Genomic DNA, 24035 nt, shown 5'->3' on the forward strand with positions numbered 1-24035 from the left:
CCTAAGGAAGGACATGTTGAGACCAAGATTCCAACTCTGGAAGTCTGGGGCAGGGCTAGGAATAGGCTAATACCATCCCAAGGTCCATGCTGCTGATTAGGTCACACTTGGGGTAGCACTGTGCTGGATAACCCATCCTTGCATCCAATCTAACTCTGGATGTCCACCCTATATTATCACAGAATCTATGAGATTAAAAAATAAGAAACTGTGGAACTATGAGATAAACAATGAGGGCATTTGTCCCAATACTCGATATACAGAAATATGTTATCTTTATGCCTTCTTTAGAGAAAAACATAGATAGACTATTACTTTGATGTACATGTTTATTTCTTATTTAAAACAAGTGTGTGTGTCTCTTAGCCGCATCACTATGATTTTTGTTTTTCTTATATCTTTGAGCAGTGGTTATCCATGGCATATTATCAGATTGAGTAATGAGAAACTCGAATTTCTAAAGTAATTATTAGGATTACATTTGACTTTTAGTGTTTGTTTTAAATGAGTTTTCCAGCTCAATCCTGAGTTTTGATTCATTCTTTATAACAATCCAGACAGTGCATTTATCCCAATCATTTGATTCCTTTTACACCTATGGGAAAACCAAACCCTGGCTTACTTCATAGTCTTCCCTCCAAAGCAACTAATGAAAGCCTGATTGTAGGTTTTGGCATTTTGTCAATGTCAAGGTGTGCCAGAAAGAGAAACAGATACAAAGATGACAGATAGATGAAGTATCCTTGACGGAAAACATCCGCTGGTGAAGAAGCTGGTAGTACTGTAAAAATGAGTGTGTTTAGGTATAAGAATCTAAAGATTGTACACCAATGCTAAGTGTAGGCAGTTATAATCACTTTTCAAAGAAAACTATTGGAAAGGGAAAACAATACTTAAATTGTTCCTATGACAAATATTTCAAAATAGCACTTTTCATTTCCTGCAAGCTGCACTAGGAAACAAAAAAGGTATGTTTTGGCATTTATTACACAGTTTTGTAGGAAATTAGTATTTTCCAAATGTATGATCTGCTTTTTATTTTAAAAAAGAGAAAAGAAAAAGAAAATACAAAATTTTCTCACATAAAAGCCTCATTATAAACATTTGTGGCACCAAAATGCCACACACCCTACTACTCTGTTCCTGGCTTGGTAAATATGAAAGATAGGTAAAAAGCATAAAATTTTAAATTATCCCTTTTTAAACTAAATTAAATCCCAATTTTAAACTAACATATACAAGTTGCAGGTGTTTTAAACAAATAAATCAAGGCAACATTAGTTTATATTGTTGAAAAATAAAGTCTACCCTACTTATAGTGGTTATTATAGTTAATTTTAAGGTTATGACTGAAGATTTATCATCTCCAAATACACACTTCCTCTATATCTTGAAATTTAGAATGCTTTATCAATTTACCCATTCTGACCACATCACAAAAAATATTAGATGATCATACTTAGATCATCTATATAACATCAATAATAATTACAATAATTAACATATTTAATTGATCCATTCAAGTAATTTATAATTCAGAAAAAATACTTGGAAATTCTCAATAGTTACATGGAACACAAATATCAGTTCATATAATAAATACAGTATAAATTTTCAACAGATGTATATGAGTTTCCTTCAGAGGACACATTAATAATTTCTTCTGTTGTCTACAAGAGGCAATGGACACAATCCCTTTTTATAATTAATGAACTCACCCCATGTGATGGATAAGAGATCCAGCCCAGCTCCCCTTGAATTGTTTTTGAATCCAGTAGATTGACTAAAAGAAAACAAACACACAAACACAATTGAGAGTAATGAATTATTATTATTGTATTTCATTTTTGTAGTACTAGGAATCTAGGGGCACTTGGCTACTGAGCTATATCCATAACCCTTTCGTTTTTTGTGTGACAGAGGGACAGGGTCTTACTAAGTCACCCAGGCTGGCCACAAACAATTGATCTTGTCTTGGCCACCAGAGTAGCTGGGAGAAGAGTAATGAGTTATTTCTGTTTGCTTCTGTTAAATTAATGCTGTATTTTGATGTTAATATTGTGGTTCCAAAAATTATAACTGTTCTTTTTGATTATAAGTGTATGATAAGCATAAGTTAAGAATTACAAAAATGAGCAACATTAAGAGGGAATATTAGGGGATCAAAAGTTTCTATAATCTTTAAATTTGTTCACTAAAATAGACTAATATTTGATATATTGATAATTTCTGACAGATAATTATTGGTTTAAAGAAGAAATAGTAAAAAAGCAAAATAGGAAAATCATTAATGTTATATGCTATAAAGTATCTACAAAGATAATTTGATAAATTTACATAATTCCCCTGTGGGCTAATGTTTTAAATATGTTTACATAATTAATCAATATCTCTGTACATTTTATATTCAAATTGTCCCTGGTCAATACCAAACACATTAATCTTTAGTGTTTACTTTTAATAACATAGAAATTATCAACTTACATGTAATAAAAAATGCTTAACTACTAATTTCAGGAGAAAACAAAACAAAAATATGTTTTCTAATACTGCCTACATAAATCTTTGCTTATTTAAAGAAGATATTATCACCCAAAGGCTTTAATAAATTACTCAGAACTTTGTGTGAGTTAGTAAAAAGTGTGTGACTTTTAATCAATGTTAAAAGATGGAAAGTAAAATATGCATATCATTGCATTTTTTATAATTATTAAAAGAAAAAGGCAAACTATTTCTTTACAATACAGGGTATTACTTTGTTATAGATTACAAATTTAAATATAACAAGGTACTTCAAATATAATCCATAACAAAACCTCACTTTGAGCATCAATCTAATCTGATCTTTCAAATAATGGGAACTATGGGGTCACCTCATTCTTCTCCTAAATTAGAAAGCAACCCATGACTCATTAATGCAAGACATAAAGGAAGGCTACATAAACCAAGTGTGTATTATTAGCATGAACCAGAACAGATTATATATACATTCAGTAAGAGAATCATTTCTAGGAGTCTCATGTATACATGAATCAAAGTAAATTAATTATAATTAATTATTATTAGTACCAATTAATATTCCAATATGTGTTCATGTATTTTCCCATACATGGAAAGTATCACCATTTCTTTAAGCATCCAAATAGGATTTTACAAAAGAAGCATTAATCATACAAAATATTAAGAAAAAGAAATAACATATCTGATATATATTCATGCCTTAAATTTTCAAACACTATAAAAATTTAAAGGAAGTTATTTGGTTATCCAGATAGATGATAAATACAATGAGTATAAGAAAGGTTTTTGATCACTACAATTTTTAAAAATACAGTTCTCAAAGTTGAATTCTCTCATTTGCAAGTGAAGGAAAAACATAAACTTAGCCTATTATCTTGAAAGTGTTTTTACCAATTAAAAACTTTGAACTCATAAATTAATTTCAGTGAGAAGTAATTTTCTTTAGACAGGAGAAGAAAGTAGGCACTGCATGGATTACATAGAGGTTTTTTCATAATTGAATTATGTCCCAAGATATCAGTTTGGAAATTAGCAGTATACTTCATCGTATGGCAATTATGTCTCCAAAGTGGTAAAAAAGTCCTTTACTGATTAATCAATGTACAAATTTTATTTCAGATTAATCAGTGTTAGAAGATTTTTGAAAATATTAAGAATACACCCTCATCTTTAAATTAAAGCATATTGTCAGTATTCCTTCTGATTAAAACATACCTGGGTCAATTGTTGGTTATATCAGTCATCAATTGACTTCTGAGTTTAACATAGCATTTGCATAGTGGAATTTGCATTGACAATATTCATAAATCATTAGATCATATTGGCAATGTTCTAAGGGGTTTGAATGGTTGAAGTTACTGTTGTATGTATGCAATAATTGAAATGTACGAGATGATGAATATATATCCGCATGATTATATATTTGTATGCTAAGATGAATGACTGATTTAATTTAAATATTCATAACCAGAGAAAAAAGTGCTCAAGACAAAGAAGATATGAGCATTACTTTGTATTTACTTAATAAATAACTGATTGGAATGCAGTGTGTTAACTAAAGAACTAAATTATTCTTAAGCTTCTTTTGATGATAATGGTGATAGGAAAAGAACTGTCCTATCACATCTGCCTTTGGTTTCTTCTTAAAGGAAAACAGCTAAGACAAAACAAAGTAGACCATATGGTCAATTAAAATAAGTGTAGTGGATGAATTAAATGTCTTTCATTACTCAGAAATTGAATTTTTGGTGTGCTTCATTTAGCATGAGTTAAAAATAGAATTAGCATCACTCACAATTCTGATTCTGTTTTAAATCAAAACTTCATGATAAGCACTAGGTTATCTCACAATATTGCTATGATGATCGAACAATATAAACTTATTTTAAATCACCATGAGTTGATAACATACTATTGTAGACCCAGTGTTCTCGTAAAAGTGTGTGTGTACCAACAATTCAGTTTTGGTTTCTGAATTGTGTTTATAATCAAACATCAACACATGACCTAATCAAGAAGAATAGCTGACAACAAAACACATTTTAGAAGCACTTAGTTTAGGTTTATAAGGTGCCTTTTATTTGTAGCCAAATAATAATAACACAATCTAAGAATTCTGAACACTTTAAAGTGAAAGGCTGCTAAAATGGGACTTCCCAGGATGCAAACCTCAAGTCTCCTCAGATCTTTTGTATAGCAGTCTAAGAATAGCATAACTGAGATAAGAAGAACACAACCTCAATGGAATTTGAAAGTAAATCCCTAAGTGATTTCCTGGATACACTGTTTATATCTCAGGTTACAATATATCATCTTAAACCCACAAATTGATATAGGTAGGAACCTTGATCCCTCATGTTTTCCCCTCTCAATACACACACAGATCTGATTGTTTCCTTCTGTAATTGTGGCACATTCAAATGCCAGGCAGAAAGGACAGACAAGTCAATCATGTTTTACAAGGATGACAATATTCCACTCTGAGTCTTAAAGACATTGGGAGGGCTATTTCAATTTCTGGAGCACTTGAGTTGATGATTATGACTTTTAAAAAGAAGCTAGGAAATTGTTTTTTAGGGTAGTTAGGAACATACAACTTAATTCTTTTATTCCTGTTTTATGCCAGTTATTTACCAAAGATATAAATTGTTCATTACTAGATTTTTTATCCTAATGATAATATTTCCCAATGTCTTTGGTGCATAATAGGAAAAATATTATTCCATTCGTTTCAGAATATTTTCTATTTAAAGAGCTATATGGCATATATTAACTTTTTAAATAAAGTGTTTTTATGTTTGAAACATTTTAAATTCTATTTAAGTTCATATACAAGTAAGTGGGGTTTGAGGCAAAATTGCATTTGGAAGTCACTGTCCTAAGTCTGGAAGAAATGGTTCTAGATTTCTCTCACACTCATTACTGTTTCTAGTCTTACTACTTTTAAATAAAAATATATGAATAGGGAATGGGTTTCTACTTACGGGTGGGTGGAGGTAATCCTCACTTGGATTTTTGATTTGGCTTTAGGGTAAGCACTAAAGTGACATCTACTAGACAAAAAAGGTGTAGTGTCTGATGGGAAGAGAAGGTGTGGAAAGGAGCAACAGAATAAGAACCAAGTGCAGCATAAAAGGACTCCAAGTGTTTATAAGAATTTTTGGAAAGGTCATTTCTGCCTTGGATTTTTTACTGCCAATTTCCCACTGCATTCGATTGTGGAATTAAGATGCCCAAGAGTCACCTCCTCTCTTCTATCCTGTCCTGCCATCATAATGCCAAGAATCAATCAAAAGTTCATTCCCTAATTTTGCTAATTTTCATGGACAATATCATGAAAAGTTGTCTATACCAAAATTTTATACCATCTTTTCTTCTTACTAACAGGAATGCACTAAAGCTTTTATAGGGTATCATTTATTAAAACAAGAGTCTGAAATAATTGTTCTCAGTTCGTGGACTGATTAAAAACTCAAAGTATTAATTTCTGAAGTTTTCACTCTTAGAAACTCATTGACACATAAAGATTATTTTTAAGACATTTCAAAATTCTGCTTCATACTGATCTTCCATTCATTTAAAGAGATTGACATTAAACTAATTAACAACTTAAAATATTAAATGCTGCAAATACAGTGTTAAAAGAATTATAAAGATTACATGCCATAATTTCTTACTGAAGTATAAATCATTTCAATTATCTAATAGAATATTGATACACTTTGTAGTTATGCTATAGTGTATTTTCCAAAAATGTTATTTTATTTAATTATCAGATAATAATTTCAAACAATAGGCTTTATAATAACAGACATATTTTCTTACAAAGTCATTACCTTTGTAGTCAAGTGCAAATAAACTATAAAACAACTACAACAGAAAAAAAAGTCAATCCTTTCATTGCATCCAGCTTTTACTAAAGAATAATGGCACTTCATTTTCTCTACACACAATCACTGTAATTGCACAAGACATGTTTCTTATATATTCATTTTTATCATTTTCATCACTTTCTGTTATGATAAACAAGAGTCCTTTTGCTACAGGTTACAGAGAGCAGAAGGGTTCTTCAATCTGCTTCTAAATGATACTTAACTATCACAAATAGAAGAAAATGATACAGGAAGGAACACATTTAGTTCTTGGCTTTGTAATTTTCTTCGTAGTTTTCTGGTCAAACATAACATGGAATTAAGAAATCAAGATTTATTTTCTGACAGAAGTCCACCAAACTCAACTTATCAAGTTTTGTGTATTCACTAGGGTATGCCATTGAGAAGAAATTTAGGGAAGTCAAAGTTTATTGATTTCAAGTGTGTTTATTTCCATTTAATATTTGTATACTTTGCATATCATTAATTGTTCCCATGGGCTTCTTATTTGTATTTACTTTCTATCTATCTAAACATAATTAAAATATTTTTCAGTAGTGCTAATGAATATTATAGTTCATAGACAAATAATTATAAAATGTTATTAGGACTAATAGAATCAAACTATCACTTATCAAATATTTGCAGGTAAAATTTCCAGTAAACTATATTAAATTTAACAGAAGTTTGTATCTGGAACCATTAACTTAGGACTATTGCTGTATCAAATGACCAGCAAAAATAATTATTTGGTTTAATGAAAATGAAAACCTGAAGTGCTTAATATTTTTGTGAAAAACCTCTTGTCACATGGTATCTTAATGGTTTATTTGTATGACATAAGAAGATTTCTGAGCAAGGTGGTATACTATCAATTTCTTCTCATAAACTTTTCCTCCTAGGCAATAATTTTGGATTTACTTCTAAACAGATCTTAATTATAGAAGAAATTGTAATTAGCTGCCTCATCTACATCTGCGCCAAGAGTAGGGAGAACTCTTTGGAATCAAATCACACAGTCTTGTGGAGAGCTGTCTGTGTTCTCAAGACCAGAGTGGTTCAAGGAAATAACAGACCAAAGTTGTACTTGAAACCTGGACAATTCAACAAATGTAAAATGTGCTTTTCCTACAGCAATGAAGTTTTCTTCATTTTTCCCTTCTTTCAATCAGACAAATATTAAAACCACACTGATATCAAGACTGTAATGGAGAAGAAAGTTATCAAAATATCAACAGGGAGAGTGCTCTAATAACAAATAATCCTTCATATTGTTGAGTGTGTATATTCTACTGCCAGTGAATTTTTAACACACTGACAACTTCAACTTTAAAACTGTCCCTGAAAGAGCAAGTTTTTTTGTTTTTTGTTTTTTTCCCTGTGTATTCTCAACTGATAAATGAATTATTTAGACAAGGAAAATGTGTTCCCCAAAAGGGAAAATGTCTAACATAAAATATTAATATTTATATAACCAGCATATTTTACAACATATATTTGCCTCATAAAGCATTTTAGAAATAAAGCAACCCGTTTACTTCTAATTCAGAAAGACCTTTTTTATAGATTAAAAAGTGTAAAATAAAAACATATTATTCAATTATAATTATAAATACCCATTAAGGTAAATAGCAGTTGAAACCTTCGCATATGCATTTTGCCTTTGTCTCATAAAATCAGGAGATCTTGGTAAATTTTTTATCAGATTATCATATCTTGATTATCAGCTTTCAAATACTAAAGAGCAGCTACCTATTCACACAGGGTTTAACTGATAGCTGTGTAAACAGAACTGAATATCCAGATTGGACTACAGAACAACTTTAATGTAGTATTCTTTTAGAAAATACAAGTCCCTTATATATAAGGATTAGAAATTTTAGCATAAGAAATAAAATGTGTAGTGACAAAAGAAATAAAACTGTAATTTAAAAACATATTGTGGACATTTTTATAACACAAACATTTTATTTCAAAAAAAGTTCATTGCATACTAAATAAATTGGTTTAAGTATCTGGAAAACTAAAATCAGAATATAACTGTGAGTTCATCACATTCTGAAGGATAATTATACGTGGATTATCTAAAGTGCCATGTATCATTTGTTTTGCTTATGACAATGCACGTTTGACTGATATCCATATAAACGTACACACACACACACATAAGGAAATTCATGAAGACATAAATTTGGATCTTTATAATGGAAACACAAGTTCAAATAAGATGCCACATGTTTATCAGTTTATTTCCAAACTCTGGTCCTTTTCTCACATTTTAGGATTAGGATGTCAATGGAAAACATCAGTCTTAGTGCTGGGGATAGAAAACTTTCAGTTTAGCAATGAAGGAGAAGGTAGCATTCAGAAGAACTTCAATGTGGTTTTTCTTGGATTGTAATTATATTATGAATAGGAATTGCAGAAGATTCTATTTTGGGATGATCCTTATTTGTTAGTCACGTGTTTTCCAATACACACACAGCACACATGTGTATGTTTATGTACTAATACAGAATTGACATTTACCTTCAAAATGTGCTTTTTAAGAATATGCCTAAATATTCCTGAATATTCTTATTAAGAATATTCTGATTTTCTTAAAAGTGTTTTTTGTATGTATTTACTATACATTCACTTAAATTACTTTCAAAATTTTCTAGATACATGCAGTAAAATAGTCTGAATTATAATCATCCTCACCACATGAAGAAAATCATTTAATCTCCTATTGCTCTTTTATGAACACACTATTATTGTTAACTTTTATTTCAAAAAGTCCTCCTTGTCTTACAGAGGCTGTTTTATGACCTGAATTGCACCCTTATCATCTTTTTTTTTTATTATTATTTTCATGTCTATGCTGTATAGCACAATTTTTGTAAGTATTCATTTTTGGTGGTCATCATTCACCAAAATTCATCTTCAAGGGCATAGAGCTTGCCAATCCTTATAAACTTATTTTACAAAATCTAGAATGTGAATAACCCTCAGCTCTATACTCTTTTGGTAAATAGATGAATACAAACAATAAACTATAATATGAAGAATGAGTTATTATTATGTAATAAGCAATTAATTACATCGATACTTTCCTTATTTTAGTTTATTTCTTAAACTTTGAAATTAAATTTATAATTTCAAAAGTTCAATACTAGGATTAGGTTAGTAAGCATATCACAAACCTGACCCAATGTAGAATAAAACATTCTTAATTTCCAAAGGATCATCTTTAGAAAGGGGAATATAAGGGTATATTAGTAACTTTATATGTTCTTAGATTTTTTCTAATTTTACATAGATTTTTAAAATACTAAAACGTTTAATTTCAAGCATCAATTTTAGAGGTAAGAAAAATTTTCCTTATAAATATATAGATGTATAAGAAAAGCAGTTGCATCTTAAGATATAGGGAAACCTTATTATAAGCATGAATTAAACTACCCAGTTCAATGGACTGAAATGAATAAACTTGAATTTCTTTTTTTTGAATAAGAATAATCAGAGCTCTATAATTTAGATCAGAAATGTTGAGAGTAACATAATAAAATCTCTTTTTCAGTTATCTAATGTAAATGAGTCTTAACTTATCTATGGTAAAACAGATAGCAAAAGTAAACCTTACTTTATCTTAAGAAAAATACTACTCCTTTTGTTTTTGCACCTTTAAACACATTTCCAGTATTTGACAATAACTAGATTTGATGGGATTTGTCAAGCTTCACAAAAGGAAAACCACACATTTTAATATCTATTGTTCTTTTCTGATGATGTCAGTTCCTTCTGCTAAAATTCAAAATCTACCTTAAATAACTTTGGTATAGCAATAAAAAACACAACTATTAGAGGTAACTAATGGGACAGACGGGGAAAAAAGAACAAGTCTAGGTAGTGACAAATAAATGTGTTTTTTTTTTCTTACCACCATTTCATAATTCAGAATAATTCAGAAAAAGAGAGTTATGTATCAACTTTAGTCTCAAGGAATATAATAATCCATAAAATTTTGACCACAGCATGAGAATAGCTCAGTTAAATAAAGGGGCAATTCTATTGACTACACACACATGCACACACACACACATACACCTTGCTGCAAATAAACTTTTTCTCAGAGTGATGTTCTGCTTATGTAGAGGATTAGTTAGATAATCCACACAGAGAACATTGCAAATTAGCTTCCCAGCCTAACTTCCACTCAGGGTGAAGACTGCTGTCTTTTGCAATAAAAGAATATATCCTAAAACCTATATAATTATATTAATTGTTAAATTGGGTTTGAAAAATCAGGAAATAAACGTGTGCTAACTACTTAGGATATGTTCCCTACTTCCCTTTGTTATTCTGAGGTACATAGGGATTTTTAAAATTTCATGCAGATTGGAAATTAGTCAACTTGATCACAGTCCAAAAGTAAAAATTTAAGTAAGACCTTATATTTTTAGAAAGAAGAAGAATTTTACTATATACTGGGCAATTAGAGTTTACTCATCTTTCTTAACTATTTATTTTAAAAAGATAAATTAACTTCTTTATAATCTTTAAAAAGATAAATTAACTTCTTTATAATGAATATATAGAAATTATATGATGAAAGAATTTTGATGCTGACTAAATGGTCATCAAATTGACCCATTTTCCACTTTGTTCCAGTGCTTTGGGGCTCTGTCATATAATCAATCAAGATTTTTGTCTAAAAAGACAACTCAGTTTGGAGATAATTAAATATATTTTGTTTTATTTATTCAATTATTTATTTTTAAATGCTAAATGAGTCATTTTAAGATTCATTTTACAGTAATATATGAAAATCAGCTTTTCTGTAGTATGCCATTTTATACAGAATTAGCTCTCCCGTAATATTTAAAACATAATAGAATACTACTGTTTTATAAGTTTATAACAAACTCTTCCTTAGAATTAGATTTTAAAAGTTAAGTTTACACTTCCCTTGATTTGAGAAAGTTCCAAAAATCTATATGTGAATTTTTAAAAAATCAAAGGTAGGGAAAATATTTATTGCTACTCATTTTCGAGAGTGAGAGGGAAGAACTTTGTTGTTGATAAGCCTTCACTTTTGCTCAAGGAAAATGTGTCAATAACTTGAATGACTAGATAATTCTTTGGGAACATAACATGAAAAATACATTAAACTTTTTTTCTCTTACATTACAGTGAAGAAAGAAAGATACTTGAAAGCATTTTCTGATTTGTAAGCCTGATGTCATCAATATGCTATTTTTGCTCTTTGCCAGGTTAACAGAATTTATTGCAGCAATTAATGCAAAACATATGTGCTGAAATACACTTGAAAAATATAATTGCCCCAACTCAATTTGCTACCTTTCAAAATGCTGTTTTAGCTACCATTTCTCAACACCTCCCCTTATATAGACTACAAGTATTTTTATGAAGAAGATAAACAATTAAAATTGATTTTCTTACCCTAAGTAATTTAAGAATTATCCTTAAAATTGGCAAAAATTTCCAAAGGGACCACTGCCTACATTTTGGATCACTTTGGATTTTCCCCTTTTACTGACCCCTGTGACAATTCCAGTAGTTAATTCATACTTCATCTTTATTGCACCTTTGTTCATCTACATAAGCCCTCTGGTTACATTGACAGTTTTCTCACAATCTCTGTCAGTGGAATTCCTGACAAAAATTTTCTAGAGTGAGAAAAGGGGTATTTGGGTGTCAGGGAAGGAAGACAGAGGTAAGAATGTGTGAGGAAAAGGCCTCACAGACATTTTCTCCTGCTCTTCAGTCCACATCAAATTTCCTCTCACTTGTTTTCTTAGTAGTTTCCCACCCACATAGATAATCAAAACTTGTGTGTAATGACTTTAAAGTTCTGAAATAGTCTCACCTATTTAGTTTCCTTCAGTTTCTCACTCCAAAATTCTATTTCTGTTAGTTTTGCAAAGTCACAAGACAACTGGGTGCAGTCACTGGGATTATGGTTGGCAAGCCAGAGCTTTTCCTGAATACAAGGATGTCTCCTTAATTCCCAAGTATTTGTATACAGAAGAAAACATATGAAGTTAACATCAAAATACAAAAGGGAATCTGGCTCAGGTACTGTGATAAGTTCCTCAGTTATAACAATTGAGATATATCATTACTATTGTAGGACTGCTTTAATGATTTAGACAATGTTCATTAAGAAATAAATGATAATATAAGAAAAACATCTTTTAAGTCAGTGGACACTTCAATTATTATGTCAATTTTAAACACAGGAATCAGGACATATTTAGTCTTGGAATCTACTGGATTCAAAAATTCTATCTTGTGAACAACAATGAAGTTCTGACACAACCATAGAAATATCCACAATATTGTACTGCTGATCTACCTTCATGACCCTGATTCCTGAAACCCCCATTTCACCTTGACTCTCAAAATTAAAAGAGGGAAAATTATGTTCTAATAAAACTGTGGCAGTCAAATATAAGACTTTGGACGAAAACAACTTTCCAACGTATGTTTGTGTGTGTGGCGGGGGGCGGGTGGTTATGGAACATCATCTCAGCAATCACGAAGGACCTAATGGGTGGGTGGCATCTGTAGGTGGTTCTAAAGTAAAAGCGGGGGGGCGGGGGGAGATTCCTCGTTTTGTTCTAGGAGAGGAAGGAGAAGGGAGTGTTCAAAAGATCAAGAAGTAAAGAAGTAGCAAAGAGGGTCAGACAGTCGCAGACAGGGCAAAGGGCCATCTCATCCGGTTCCTGTGCGTCCCAACTGAGTAAGAAGTCAAGATGCTTTTCCAACTTGTCAGGAAATCTTGCAAGACCTAGATCCTCCTCCTCCATTTGTCACCTGAAGGACTTCTGAATGATTGGAAAGGAGACCATGCCACCTCCGGACACCAAACTGAAAAGTTTGGCTGACGGCAATAGGGGAGGCGGCGGGCCTATTAGGATCTCGGGTCAATCTGTTTCTCAGGTCAGGACCTGCATGGCCTGATTCAGTCTCATGCGCACGTAGGCGGGGCTCCCAGGTAAAATCCAGGTGGCAAGCGGGACGCGGGCGTTCTCGCAGAGCCAGCAGCTCCGCGGCAGCAGGCAGAGGGCGCACGTTTGCTTTTCAGCCAGCCCCAGCCTCCTCCAGACGCTCTCGTCCGAGTAACTTTGCGCCTAGGCGCTCGGCGGGTTCCTGCCTGCTCCCGGGGCTGAAAGCGCCGGGCACCCTCCGCGCGGCAGCAAGAACACCGAGCGGCTGGGCATCCGGCACGGCATGGCCTGCACCCGCCCGGGCGATCAGAGCATGTTCGATGCGCTCCGGAAGCCGGCTTTTGGCGGCCTGGCCAGAAGATACTCGCGCACAAAGAACTCACTGTCCCCGGAGGGCGGAGACTGGGTTCCGCGGATTCGGGGATGAGATTTTATAATCTGATTTTTAATCTGAAGCAGAATGAGAAAGTAGGGAGTTGTTGAAGAGGGAGGACATTCTTCTCCATGGACCCCTGAGCCTGGTCCTAACGGTGAAGGATAGTTTGTGGTTAAGGCACCCTGAGGGTGGGTGTGGTGGCAGCAAGGAGCGCTGATCACCTCTCTGTGGCCCTTACAGTCACTACTGGTAAAGCTCTTGGTGATAAATTTCTCAGGGCACACTTTTGGAATTTAATCAGTAGTGCGTTAGCACATGTGGGCGGTATGCAGTCATCTCCTCTGTGACCACCCCAGTTCATGGCGAAGGTTTTTCACAACTGTTTGTTTGTACAGTGCTGCCACTTGTTTCCCTCCTCCTTCCTCACCTATTATTCTCATTTCATCATGTTGGTTTGGATTATGTGGATTTTCACCCTTTGCTTTGACTAGAACAGCAGGACATGGTTTGAAAATGAAGGGGGAGGGTGTCCACACTCAGGGCTTCCAGTTTAATAACATCACTCCAAATTTGAAGCTTTATTTGCTGAACTGGTTTTGATTCCATCCAACCTCCACATGCATTCGCCCAGGCATTCAAAAGGGGAAGTACCTTTTGACTTGCACTCTTAAAACTTTCCTGCACAAAATATTTACTTCTGGGTAAAATATCAGAAGCATGTAAACTTGGAAGGAGAAATAAACAAACGCAACTCTCCCCCTTTTTTAAGTGTGCAGAGTTTTTAGGGATTTAATAAAAGCTGATTAGCCAGATGTTTTAAATGATAAATGTCTGTCTTTAAAGCAAATGATTTATACATTACATTGGCTTTAGGATTATTGCACTTCTCTACCTCTTCATCTTTCTAATCAAATTTTCTTTTCTTTTCACTTGCATAGACTTTTTTCTTCTTTGTAATCGACCACCCTTTTTTATTTCAAATAAAGCTAGTAGGAGGAAAATTAAAACTTGCTGACCCTCAGACTTTTCCTGGAGAAAACCTCCTGCCAAGTTCCAGGAACTACCTGATACCAGGCAGCTGGTAACGGACCTACAAAGTGAAATCAAGAGGCGCATATGCATCCCCACCCCCAATACAAGAAGGAATGTCTTCCTAGATTGACGGGATTTGTGGCTTGGAAGGTTTTGAATTTTATTAATATAATAACATTTTTATTTATAAAGTCATTAAAGAAGAATTAGTGAAGGTTTTCAAACTTTTTGTAAAGTAAATTTCTAATTCTGCTTTTCAGTGTACTTGGAAGAATAATAAAATGAACGTTTCACACCACCAGTCAAACCTTTATTTGAAAAATCTGTGGAAAGCTACTTGCACACTTGGTAAAAGCCCTTTATTGACCCTCCCTAGTGATAAAATCCAGATCTTTGAAAACAGAACCAAGGAGGGTACACCTGAATTTGTTCTTCTAAATCATTTTTCAAACAAGAATGAAAAGAACAAGGTTTATAAAATATTTTAAAGGAAAAATGCGTATGTTAAAAAAAAAAAACATAGATGAGAATCTTGACAGAAATTTACTTGTAAAACTTAGTGTTCTTCCAAAAAACACTTATTTCCCCTTACATTTAGTGTTTAGGCCAAACAAAAGCATTGGAAAATGACTCAAATCAAAGGTAGCCCACATCAGAGATTTCTTAGTAAGTAAATGTCTGTAAGAACTTATCGAGTTTTGATGATTTGTGGAAAGTTTTATTAATATTTTCTTGAAAATTTTATGACTTGGAAAATGTAACTCTCAGGAACACTTCTTGCTGTTTCCATTTGCATTGAAGTTAGTAAATCAAATATACTGTGGAAATATGTTTCGCCTTTAAAAATCCTTTGCATATGTAACTGATTATTTTATATTTAAAAATTGGGTATATTTTATTTCAGAAGAATGTCAAAGTTTCTGCAACAATTTTACCTTGTTGGACAATTATAAATAAAATTATTGTGAAAAAGCATTAAAAGCGATTGGACCATTAAAGAAGGCACAGAAATTTGAAATTCCAATATGATTAATATATAAACAAGATAAAGAATTTTACTAAATACATTTAAAAATGAATTTATTAAGAATCCAGGTAAAACTACTTAATCATGTATATGAACAAGAGCAACCATAATTAAATTTAAGTAATAAAAAACTTTATGTGAAACTTTCTAAGCCTAGTAAACATTCAAATGTAACTTTAGTTATAATTATATACAATATTTTGTTTTAAATTTACATATATATTTGTATTAATGTGTTTTTCATTGTCACTCCCAATTTCTAGTGTTTCATGGAAAAGACAACTTTATATAAAATACAACCATGACCTAACACGTGGCAATGGTTTTTATTATATGTAGTTTCCCTTTTATAGTTCCAGTCATTTCTGAGTTATAAATATATCCAACTGACTCTTTACCTTAAAGGGGGCAGAAAAATCATATCAATCACAATAAAAAAAATAGTTTAAAAAAACTGAGAATGCTGACAGTTACAGTAAAACTGTTTTGTATTTGTAAAATCTGCTTTTATTGCCAGAATATTTGATATTTAAAAGGATTTTTAATTGCTCATTTATGACAAGAACTGAAATGATGGGAAGTGTGAAAGCTAAGAATGAGGAAAATGGGGTTTCGAAGTGAATTTGTTCTCCACTTGAATTTAGTATTATCAATATTATTCTTTAGGAAGATATAGATTCAGAATAAATGAATTTCATGATAGATTTTGAGAGGTTACAAGAAGTTTCTTCTCAGCACAATCAAAATATTATCCTAGCAATTCAGATTGTCAGTAAAAGCTTAAACAAATTTGCTGATAATCCTGTTAATGACCTAGGTCAAGTGTTAACTGTTGTGGGTTATAAAATAGTGAAATTAAGGTTTCTTCTACCTTCAGGCAAATAGCGCAGTTATAACTGTTGGGGGGGATGTAGTGGCAAGCTATTAGGAGAACTATTAAATTACAAAAATGTATAATGCATTCAATTATTTAGTCTAGCATGAAGAAATGCTATTAAAAGCAATTGTAAGCCTTCTTCACCAAAAGCACTATAAAGATGATATGATAGCTTACTTCTCTATTAATGTTTCAATTACAGTATATCCTTATTTGAGGGTAAGTGTTTATATATTTGAAAAGTGGTGCCAATTCATAGTAAGTTTAAAATGGGGGAAAATCCATTATTTAAATATTTGTCTTCATCATTTGACTTCTACTCAAAAGAAAGCATATAGAATTCATCTGAAAGTTTTACTTTTAAGCTTTACACACTCACATAGTTTCCTTTAGTACTTAGATTTATGTTCAAGGAAATGCATTTCATAGAAACACTGTCTCGGCCACTCAAATAAAAAAGAAAAAAAAGAAGAAATGAAAAAGTCTTCCCAAATAAGTAGTATATAAATATGTAGATTTAATTTCATTCAGATTCATTTTGAAAACTCTGATTTTCAGTATAAGGAGTTCTGTGAGTGAATCTTAACCCAATTTTATGAACACTTCTGGATGGAAAAATGATTTAGTGCAGGCTACACTGATAATAAACAGTACATTCTGCTTCAGACTGCTTCAAAAGTATTAATGTATTTAAAGAGAGTGATTTATCCAATTCTAAAAGAGGTTGTACTAATAAGAGTGGATAACTTCACTTTATATTAAGTTTTAACCCCTTCCCAAAGTCATTTATTTATTTATTTTTACCATTGTAACAATCCATCCAGTGTGGAAACGGAGCAAACCAATGAAACTTTCCTAATTAAAAAAATGCTGTAGCACTCAAATTTTGCCATAAAAAGTAGTTTGTTTTCCATTGCAAGACTTTTTCTTATGTTGTGAATGAGGCTTGATCATGTTTTAATAAAGTTTTGATTAGATTTTTATAAAGTTCTGTTCAAGTATATAGGTCAATTCTTGTTTCAACTGATCATTGAAATTATGAATATCTATTATCACTGAGATGACCAGTGATAGAAAGTATCATCTAGGATCATTTTCCTGAAGGCATACTGAAAGTCATCTGTAATTAGATTACTGAACAGAAAATTCAGATTAAACTTGTTCTTTTTTTTTTTTTTTTTTTAATCATGGACTCATGGCATTTTAATATTGATATTTAATTATCAAATCTCAAATTTTAAAACAACCTCACAAGGACAAGTTTGCTTGGTTTTTCACCTTTATTTCTATTATACCTAACTTCATAATATATTACAGAATTTATTCTTGTAAATATGTCCTAGTAAATTTCTAGTACATTTTCCATAGTATTGAAATATAATTTTGAGCACAATATTTCAAAAGCACATAGTATTTTACATATAGGTTTTTAAAAAATGTATCAGAAAGCTAAATTAGTATCATACATTTTATCACTTACCCCATAAATGAATTTTCAGAAGCACTGCTGTCTATTCAAATTACTTTATTAGAAGATTTGCATTGAAATCTTGGCACAAACTTGGAATCTTTGCTTCTCATACTATTCAGCTGGACTACTAAGAGCCAAGATATTGGGTTAATATATAAAACCCCACTCAAATATTACCTAAGTTAAATCATTCATTTTAAGTTTTGTCTTAAAGCTTCCCTTCATCAACTCAGAAGAGAAAGGAACCATTATTCATAGGATACAACTGGAAAGAACAATCCCATTAACCATAGGCAGATAAACTTTCATCTAAGCAAAGTAAATGTAATTCTGTATGTTTCTGAGTATATTTACTTTCCTATGTAGATATTGTTAATGTGTACCTGTCTCTATAATTATATACATTATATACCCAAACAAGTACAAGATGTGGCTTAAAAGCAATTACCACATGATTATTCCTGTTTCATTAAATTAATATTCATTAATTTTACATAGGTGTGAATAAGATTAAAGGGTCATTTTATCTTTTGCAATTTATATAAAGGTTATGTTTTTCATGAAAAATGATTCTCAGCTATATTTATGTACATTATTAATTAATATCCATTACTTAAAGAGTTGATATACATTTCATTTGAAAAAATAGAATGTATAAGGTATAAAAATACTAATTTTTAGTTATTGTCAATATGTGAAGATCCTAAAGAAATAAAAAAAAAGATTCTAAAAAACACTGTTTAACTTATTGTATATGCCATTCATTATATAAGTGACTATCCCTGACTTTCATTCATGAAGAATGATTAACAATTACTTTCAAAAAAACATTTTAATTTGGTTTGTTAGAAAAATAGTCCTCTATGGGCAAGATTATTTTTTAATCCTCACATTTTAGAATATTCAATTTCCTTATTAAAGACAAAAACATAATAAAATCTGCCAAATTGATAAAAAGCAGTCTAAAGAAAGAAAGAAATCAAACTGCTCTGTTAGCAGTGAAAGTAGGTCACCAAACAGGAGAGGTAGTTTTTATATTTAATGAAAAAGTTTACACATATTTTGTTTTCACTTGTGTTTCTTAAATAATGTACCCAATATGCAACAGCACTGGCTGGGCAATCTGGACTTTCGATAAGTGATGTATGTCTAACGTGGTGTCTGCACAACACTGGCTCAGCATTGCTGCTTGCAAAATAAATTGTTAAATGTTATTGTTATATGTTCAAAATCATTAAGAGGAAATCAAAGTTGTAAGTATTGCTGTAAAGTAATCAATTATTCAGAGAAGTCTGTCTTAAGAGTTAGTAATTGTATTCACAAATCATTAGGACTAGATCGAAAAAAGCATACAGGAAAAAGGCAAGATATCTATCAAGCGCATAATCCTATAAGAAAAATTTTGTCCTTAATATTAGGTTTGCACTTTAATCCATTGAAAAAGAATGAATGCCCATTACAAGGAAAATAAAGAATCCAACATAAAATACTATTTGCTGCATATGATCATTCTTTCTTCATTTGCTATTCAGTTATTTACTATGTCTAACCAGAAGCTATTCATTAATCATTAAATACATTTTTCTATTTGTATACAAGCTCTTAAACAAAAAGAACCTAACCTAAGCTTATTGTAAATTCCTGCAAATATTACTTATGTTAATGTGGCATATGCTGCTCATTAGAACCTGTACCATAGAGCAAACCATTGCCTGGCGGGGTACACATCACTTCGATACAGCAGTTGTAACACACACGCATACACACACACACACACACACACACACACACACACCTCTGCTTCAACAAACTGATTTCCCTTTAGTCCATTCATAAATGCCAGTTCCTAAGTAGGAACAACCTGTCATGCCTTTAAACATACTACACAATCTAGGGAGAAGAATTGAGCTTTCTTTTAAACTTCTCAGAGTACCACATGGTCATAATTAGAAAATAAAATACTGCCTTGGCTATTTGGTAATTAACATACTGGGTTGTAAAACTGGAGGATTTTCTTTTCTTTCTTTCTGCTTCAAATTAGCAAACAAGGTAATTGCCTGAATTGGTATCAGATTAAAAACACTTTCTGAAGGTTTAGAAAATCCAAAATAATCTCCCAAAGTATTTTCAAAGACTGCCGAAAATAAAAGCACATCTTCCGCTTACTCTCAGAGCAAACTGCTTTATTCCAAGGCACCTTAATGACGTGCAAAGGCTTCGGTGAGAATGTGCTCTGGAGAGCGAGCCCGCCGGCCAGGGCTACGCGCTTAGCCTACCTGGCTTACCTTCATTGGAAGGCTGGAGAATCAGTTCCCCCAAGCAGTTGAGAACAGAGCAGCTGAGAAGGAGGAGGATGGAGAGGTGACAATCCATGTTGCTGGTGCAGAGGGCAGTGAGAGGAGCATATCTCCATGAAGCATGCCACTGATGTGAGGGGGAGCGCTCTGATTGCTGGAGAAGTTACCATGCTCCGCTCGCAGGCTGATGTCAAGTTTGACACTGGAGATAAGGAGGAGTCTGGCTGCCTTTCCGCGAACCTCGCTCAGGGACTTCCCTGGGTCCTAGTGCCGTCGTCAGCGGCGCTGAAGAAGAGCAGAAGAGCTGGGCTCCCAGACAGCTCTGAGGCACAGATCTGCTGAGGAAGTGGTGGTGGGTGGAGGTGTGAGTGGGGGACTTCGCCACTAGGGATTGCTCCAGAAGTTGTGATGGATCAGTGGTGGGGAGTCGTGATGAGGGGAGAAAAGCAGCTCCTATTTATTTTCTACGAAGAGCAGCTATTTTATTGTTTGCTATACATGCTCTGTAGCTTAATTTTCCGAAGAAGCCAGAAACCCTGACAGGAGTGTCATATGGCAATGTAAGTGCATAAGAAACTGAAGTGCCAGAGAAATGTTTCTTAAAGAAAAAATAAAAATAAAAAAGAGGCGAGGAGGAGACTTTCATTTTAAAACAATAACGATGATAATATAACTAAAAGGACAATTTGGGCATTCCTTTACTATGTTCAACGTGATCATAACTCTCTTTGTGGCTCAGAATGACCCTAAGAGAGAGCCTAGATCAGAGTCTTTTCAGTTCTACACCAAATGGTATCAGGACTTTCAAACAGATTAGGAACAGTGGTTTCAGGGCACATAGGGTGCAATAAGTTTTCAAAATTGGAAAGTAACCTTCCTCAGTCTAAGGAGGTGACAACCCTAGCCCTAGCAGTGGTTTCTGGTCAGCATTCAGCCCTTTTTTGTGCTGTAATCATAACATCAATAAAACCCAAAGCTCTTGAAAATGTCCCCCTGCCTCACCACCATAGCAATAGGCTCTCTGGGTTGTGAGATAAAGGGTAAATTATTCACAGCTCCTATTCAACTTTTTAGCAACTAATAATCTGTTAGTACTGAAGTAATATTCTTCTTTAACATTCCAAGTCCAATGGTTAAATAATACAGTCCCTGCACTTTCTCATTTATTTTATACCATTGTCATAAACAATCCCTTTCTTTCGTTCTCCTCGTTGAACAATATAACTGCAATGTATTTCAGCCAGATAATTTGCAATTTATATTTTAAGAACTGTTCTCACTTAACTTCAACATATCCCCCAGAAAGTGATTACTCACATATCTTCCTACCCATCTATCTTCTTATTCTAAGGAAACAAGGCTATTATGTTCCTTGAGCAACTCAAGAAAAGTGTGTTGACAACTTTAAGATTGGTGAGGAATTTTAAAACTCTATAAAGTGGAATCTAAATAAGAATTAGTTTAGGTCCTGATAATAAGATGTTTATTTCAGAAAATTATGCTTTTAATGAGAAAACACAATTTTCACTTGAATCTAATTTAATATCTTCTACTACAATTTGTTGGCTGAATTGGTGGAGTGGGGATGGAAGAGAAAGTCACGGGGAAGAGAGTGACCCTGCTTGCTTTACTGTGTGTGACTTATTTGTGTCTCTAATTTCTTCCCACATTATGTCACTAGAGGCTATAGAACCCCCAAGTGCCAAATCTGGCAGATTTGAAAATAATAAGCAACACTGAGCCAAGAACATAGATAGTGGTGACTGCAGTAATGTTTAAGTCCCAACAAGATAATGACATTGTTCTAGGGTTAGATATGATTTTCCTGAAATGGGAAAGAAGCTAAAATCTTATTTGGAATTGAAAGTTTTTAAGTATTTTGAAAAAAAAAAAAAAAAAACATTCCCACATGCTGTCATTGGTCCCTCTCCCGTTACTTCTCTTTTCACACTTAAAACTGCTTGTGACTGTGGAAAGAGATATTCATATTTAAGAAAGCTAAAAATCAGTCAAAAGCAATACCTGGACTGGGAATATAATTTGAATTATATCAGATCTCCCAATTGCATACTGACTATTCCAAGAGGCATCAGTCAATGAGTAAGAGTTCCCATATTATCAGCATCATTCTTGATAGATGTTAAAAAGTGATGCTGACTGAGGAGAATAATTAATTTAGCCATGGTAAGAGTGAGAAGGATAGAGGTGAGGGTTCCAGGTTCTTTTCATAAAAGTGGTTGTCGAAATGCAACTTGAAGGATGAGTAAATGTTTACTAGTTAGAGAATGATTCAGAAGGTGCTGCAGGCAGGCAGATGGAACATTCAAAACCAAAATAGAGTCCAGCTAATAAAAAGAAAGAAACATCTGACATATATGAAGCATAGAGTAATTTGTGGCACAAAAAGGACCAGGATCAGAGGAGGTGGAGGGAGTGCAAGGAAATGCGCTTTCAAGGGCAGATTGAAGAGTAAAGGTATTTTTATACCATATGTCATTATTTTTACAATATATTCTGGACTAAAGAGGAACTTGCCAAGATGGATCATATCTGAGTCTTAGGAGAACATTTTATAGATAGCATAGAAGAGAGTGTCTCTATCCACGGTGCATAGGTTATAGGCTGTTGAAGTACCTTGAATGCTCATTAAAAGGTGATGCCTCTTCCCCTTACATGCTTGCTGAATCTCTGATTCTCTGGGGTTTGGACCTCTGAATCTACAACCAAACCAGCTTCTCAGATGACTTTTGTGGTTCTTGATTTCTGAGAACCTTTGCTGAATGGGAAGGAGGGAAAAGCAGAGTTTGTCTTGAAACTGTTCTTAAATTGAACTAAAACTGATGAGGAACTGAACTAAGATTGCTCAGATAAAGGAAGATACAAGAGGAAATGAGAGCACTTCCTTTAGGTGAAACAAGCAGTATTTTCCCCAAAAGAATGGATTTAGGACATACTCAAGAGTTAAAGGCTAGTTCCCTGAAAGAGATGGAAATTGAGAGTAAATCTAGAAAGTGGTGTTTTAAAGAAAAGTGTTCTTAGAATAGAGAGTAAAAATGAAAACAAGCTATTGGGGGACAGTGATATATACCTCTGTTATTAAAGCATAGATGTTGAAGTGATGCAGGCAGAGATGTAGAAGTGGGTAAAGGGCTAGGAAGGAACAGGTTATGAAGTTCTAGTAGCTCTTCTAACTTGGGCTACTTGGGCTTGGGCTGCTGAGTGGTGTGGAGCAAGAGACACATCATTTACTTTGCATTTCAGAAAGATTATTTTGACACATTTAAGAAAAAAAGGGGGGGGGGAATGGGAATCAAAAAAGCACCAATTAGGAGTCAAGAGACAAAAGAGCAACTCTTTGCATTAGAACAATCAATATCATGCAGCGGTGACTAGTGGGGCTCATGAATCAGACTAACCTAGGTGACTACCCTGGCTCTGTCACCTTTTGTAAAATTCACGAAATGACAGATCTTATTAAGATGTGGTAAGGATCATATGAGATTTGGGATGGTACAGATAAATTGTTAGCTTACTGTTTGAAACAATAAAAGCATTCAGTACATTTAAAAATATCATGATCCAAAGGAAAGGTTTAGACTGTGCAATA

At 33.0% G+C, this 24035-nt stretch overlaps 1 protein-coding gene across 2 annotated transcripts in view; it reads right to left on the reverse strand.

Annotated features, from left to right (window-relative positions):
- The window catches only part of Epha3 (EPH receptor A3), a 346294-nt gene extending 325719 nt beyond the window's left edge, over positions 1–20575 (reverse strand). For both annotated transcript variants that reach the window (XM_047564892.1, XM_047564891.1), the window contains exons 1-2: positions 20417–20575; positions 1719–1783 (exon numbers count right to left, since the gene is read on the reverse strand). In XM_047564892.1, coding sequence (XP_047420848.1) covers positions 1719–1783; positions 20417–20504 — 153 coding nt within the window. In that variant the 5' untranslated portion in view covers positions 20505–20575. The remainder of the gene's footprint in view (positions 1–1718; positions 1784–20416) is intronic.
- Between the last annotated feature and the right edge of the window lie 3460 nt (positions 20576–24035).

This window comes from Sciurus carolinensis, chromosome 9, assembly GCF_902686445.1.
Source record: "Sciurus carolinensis chromosome 9, mSciCar1.2, whole genome shotgun sequence".
In the NCBI taxonomy this organism is placed as follows: Eukaryota; Metazoa; Chordata; class Mammalia; order Rodentia; family Sciuridae; genus Sciurus; species Sciurus carolinensis.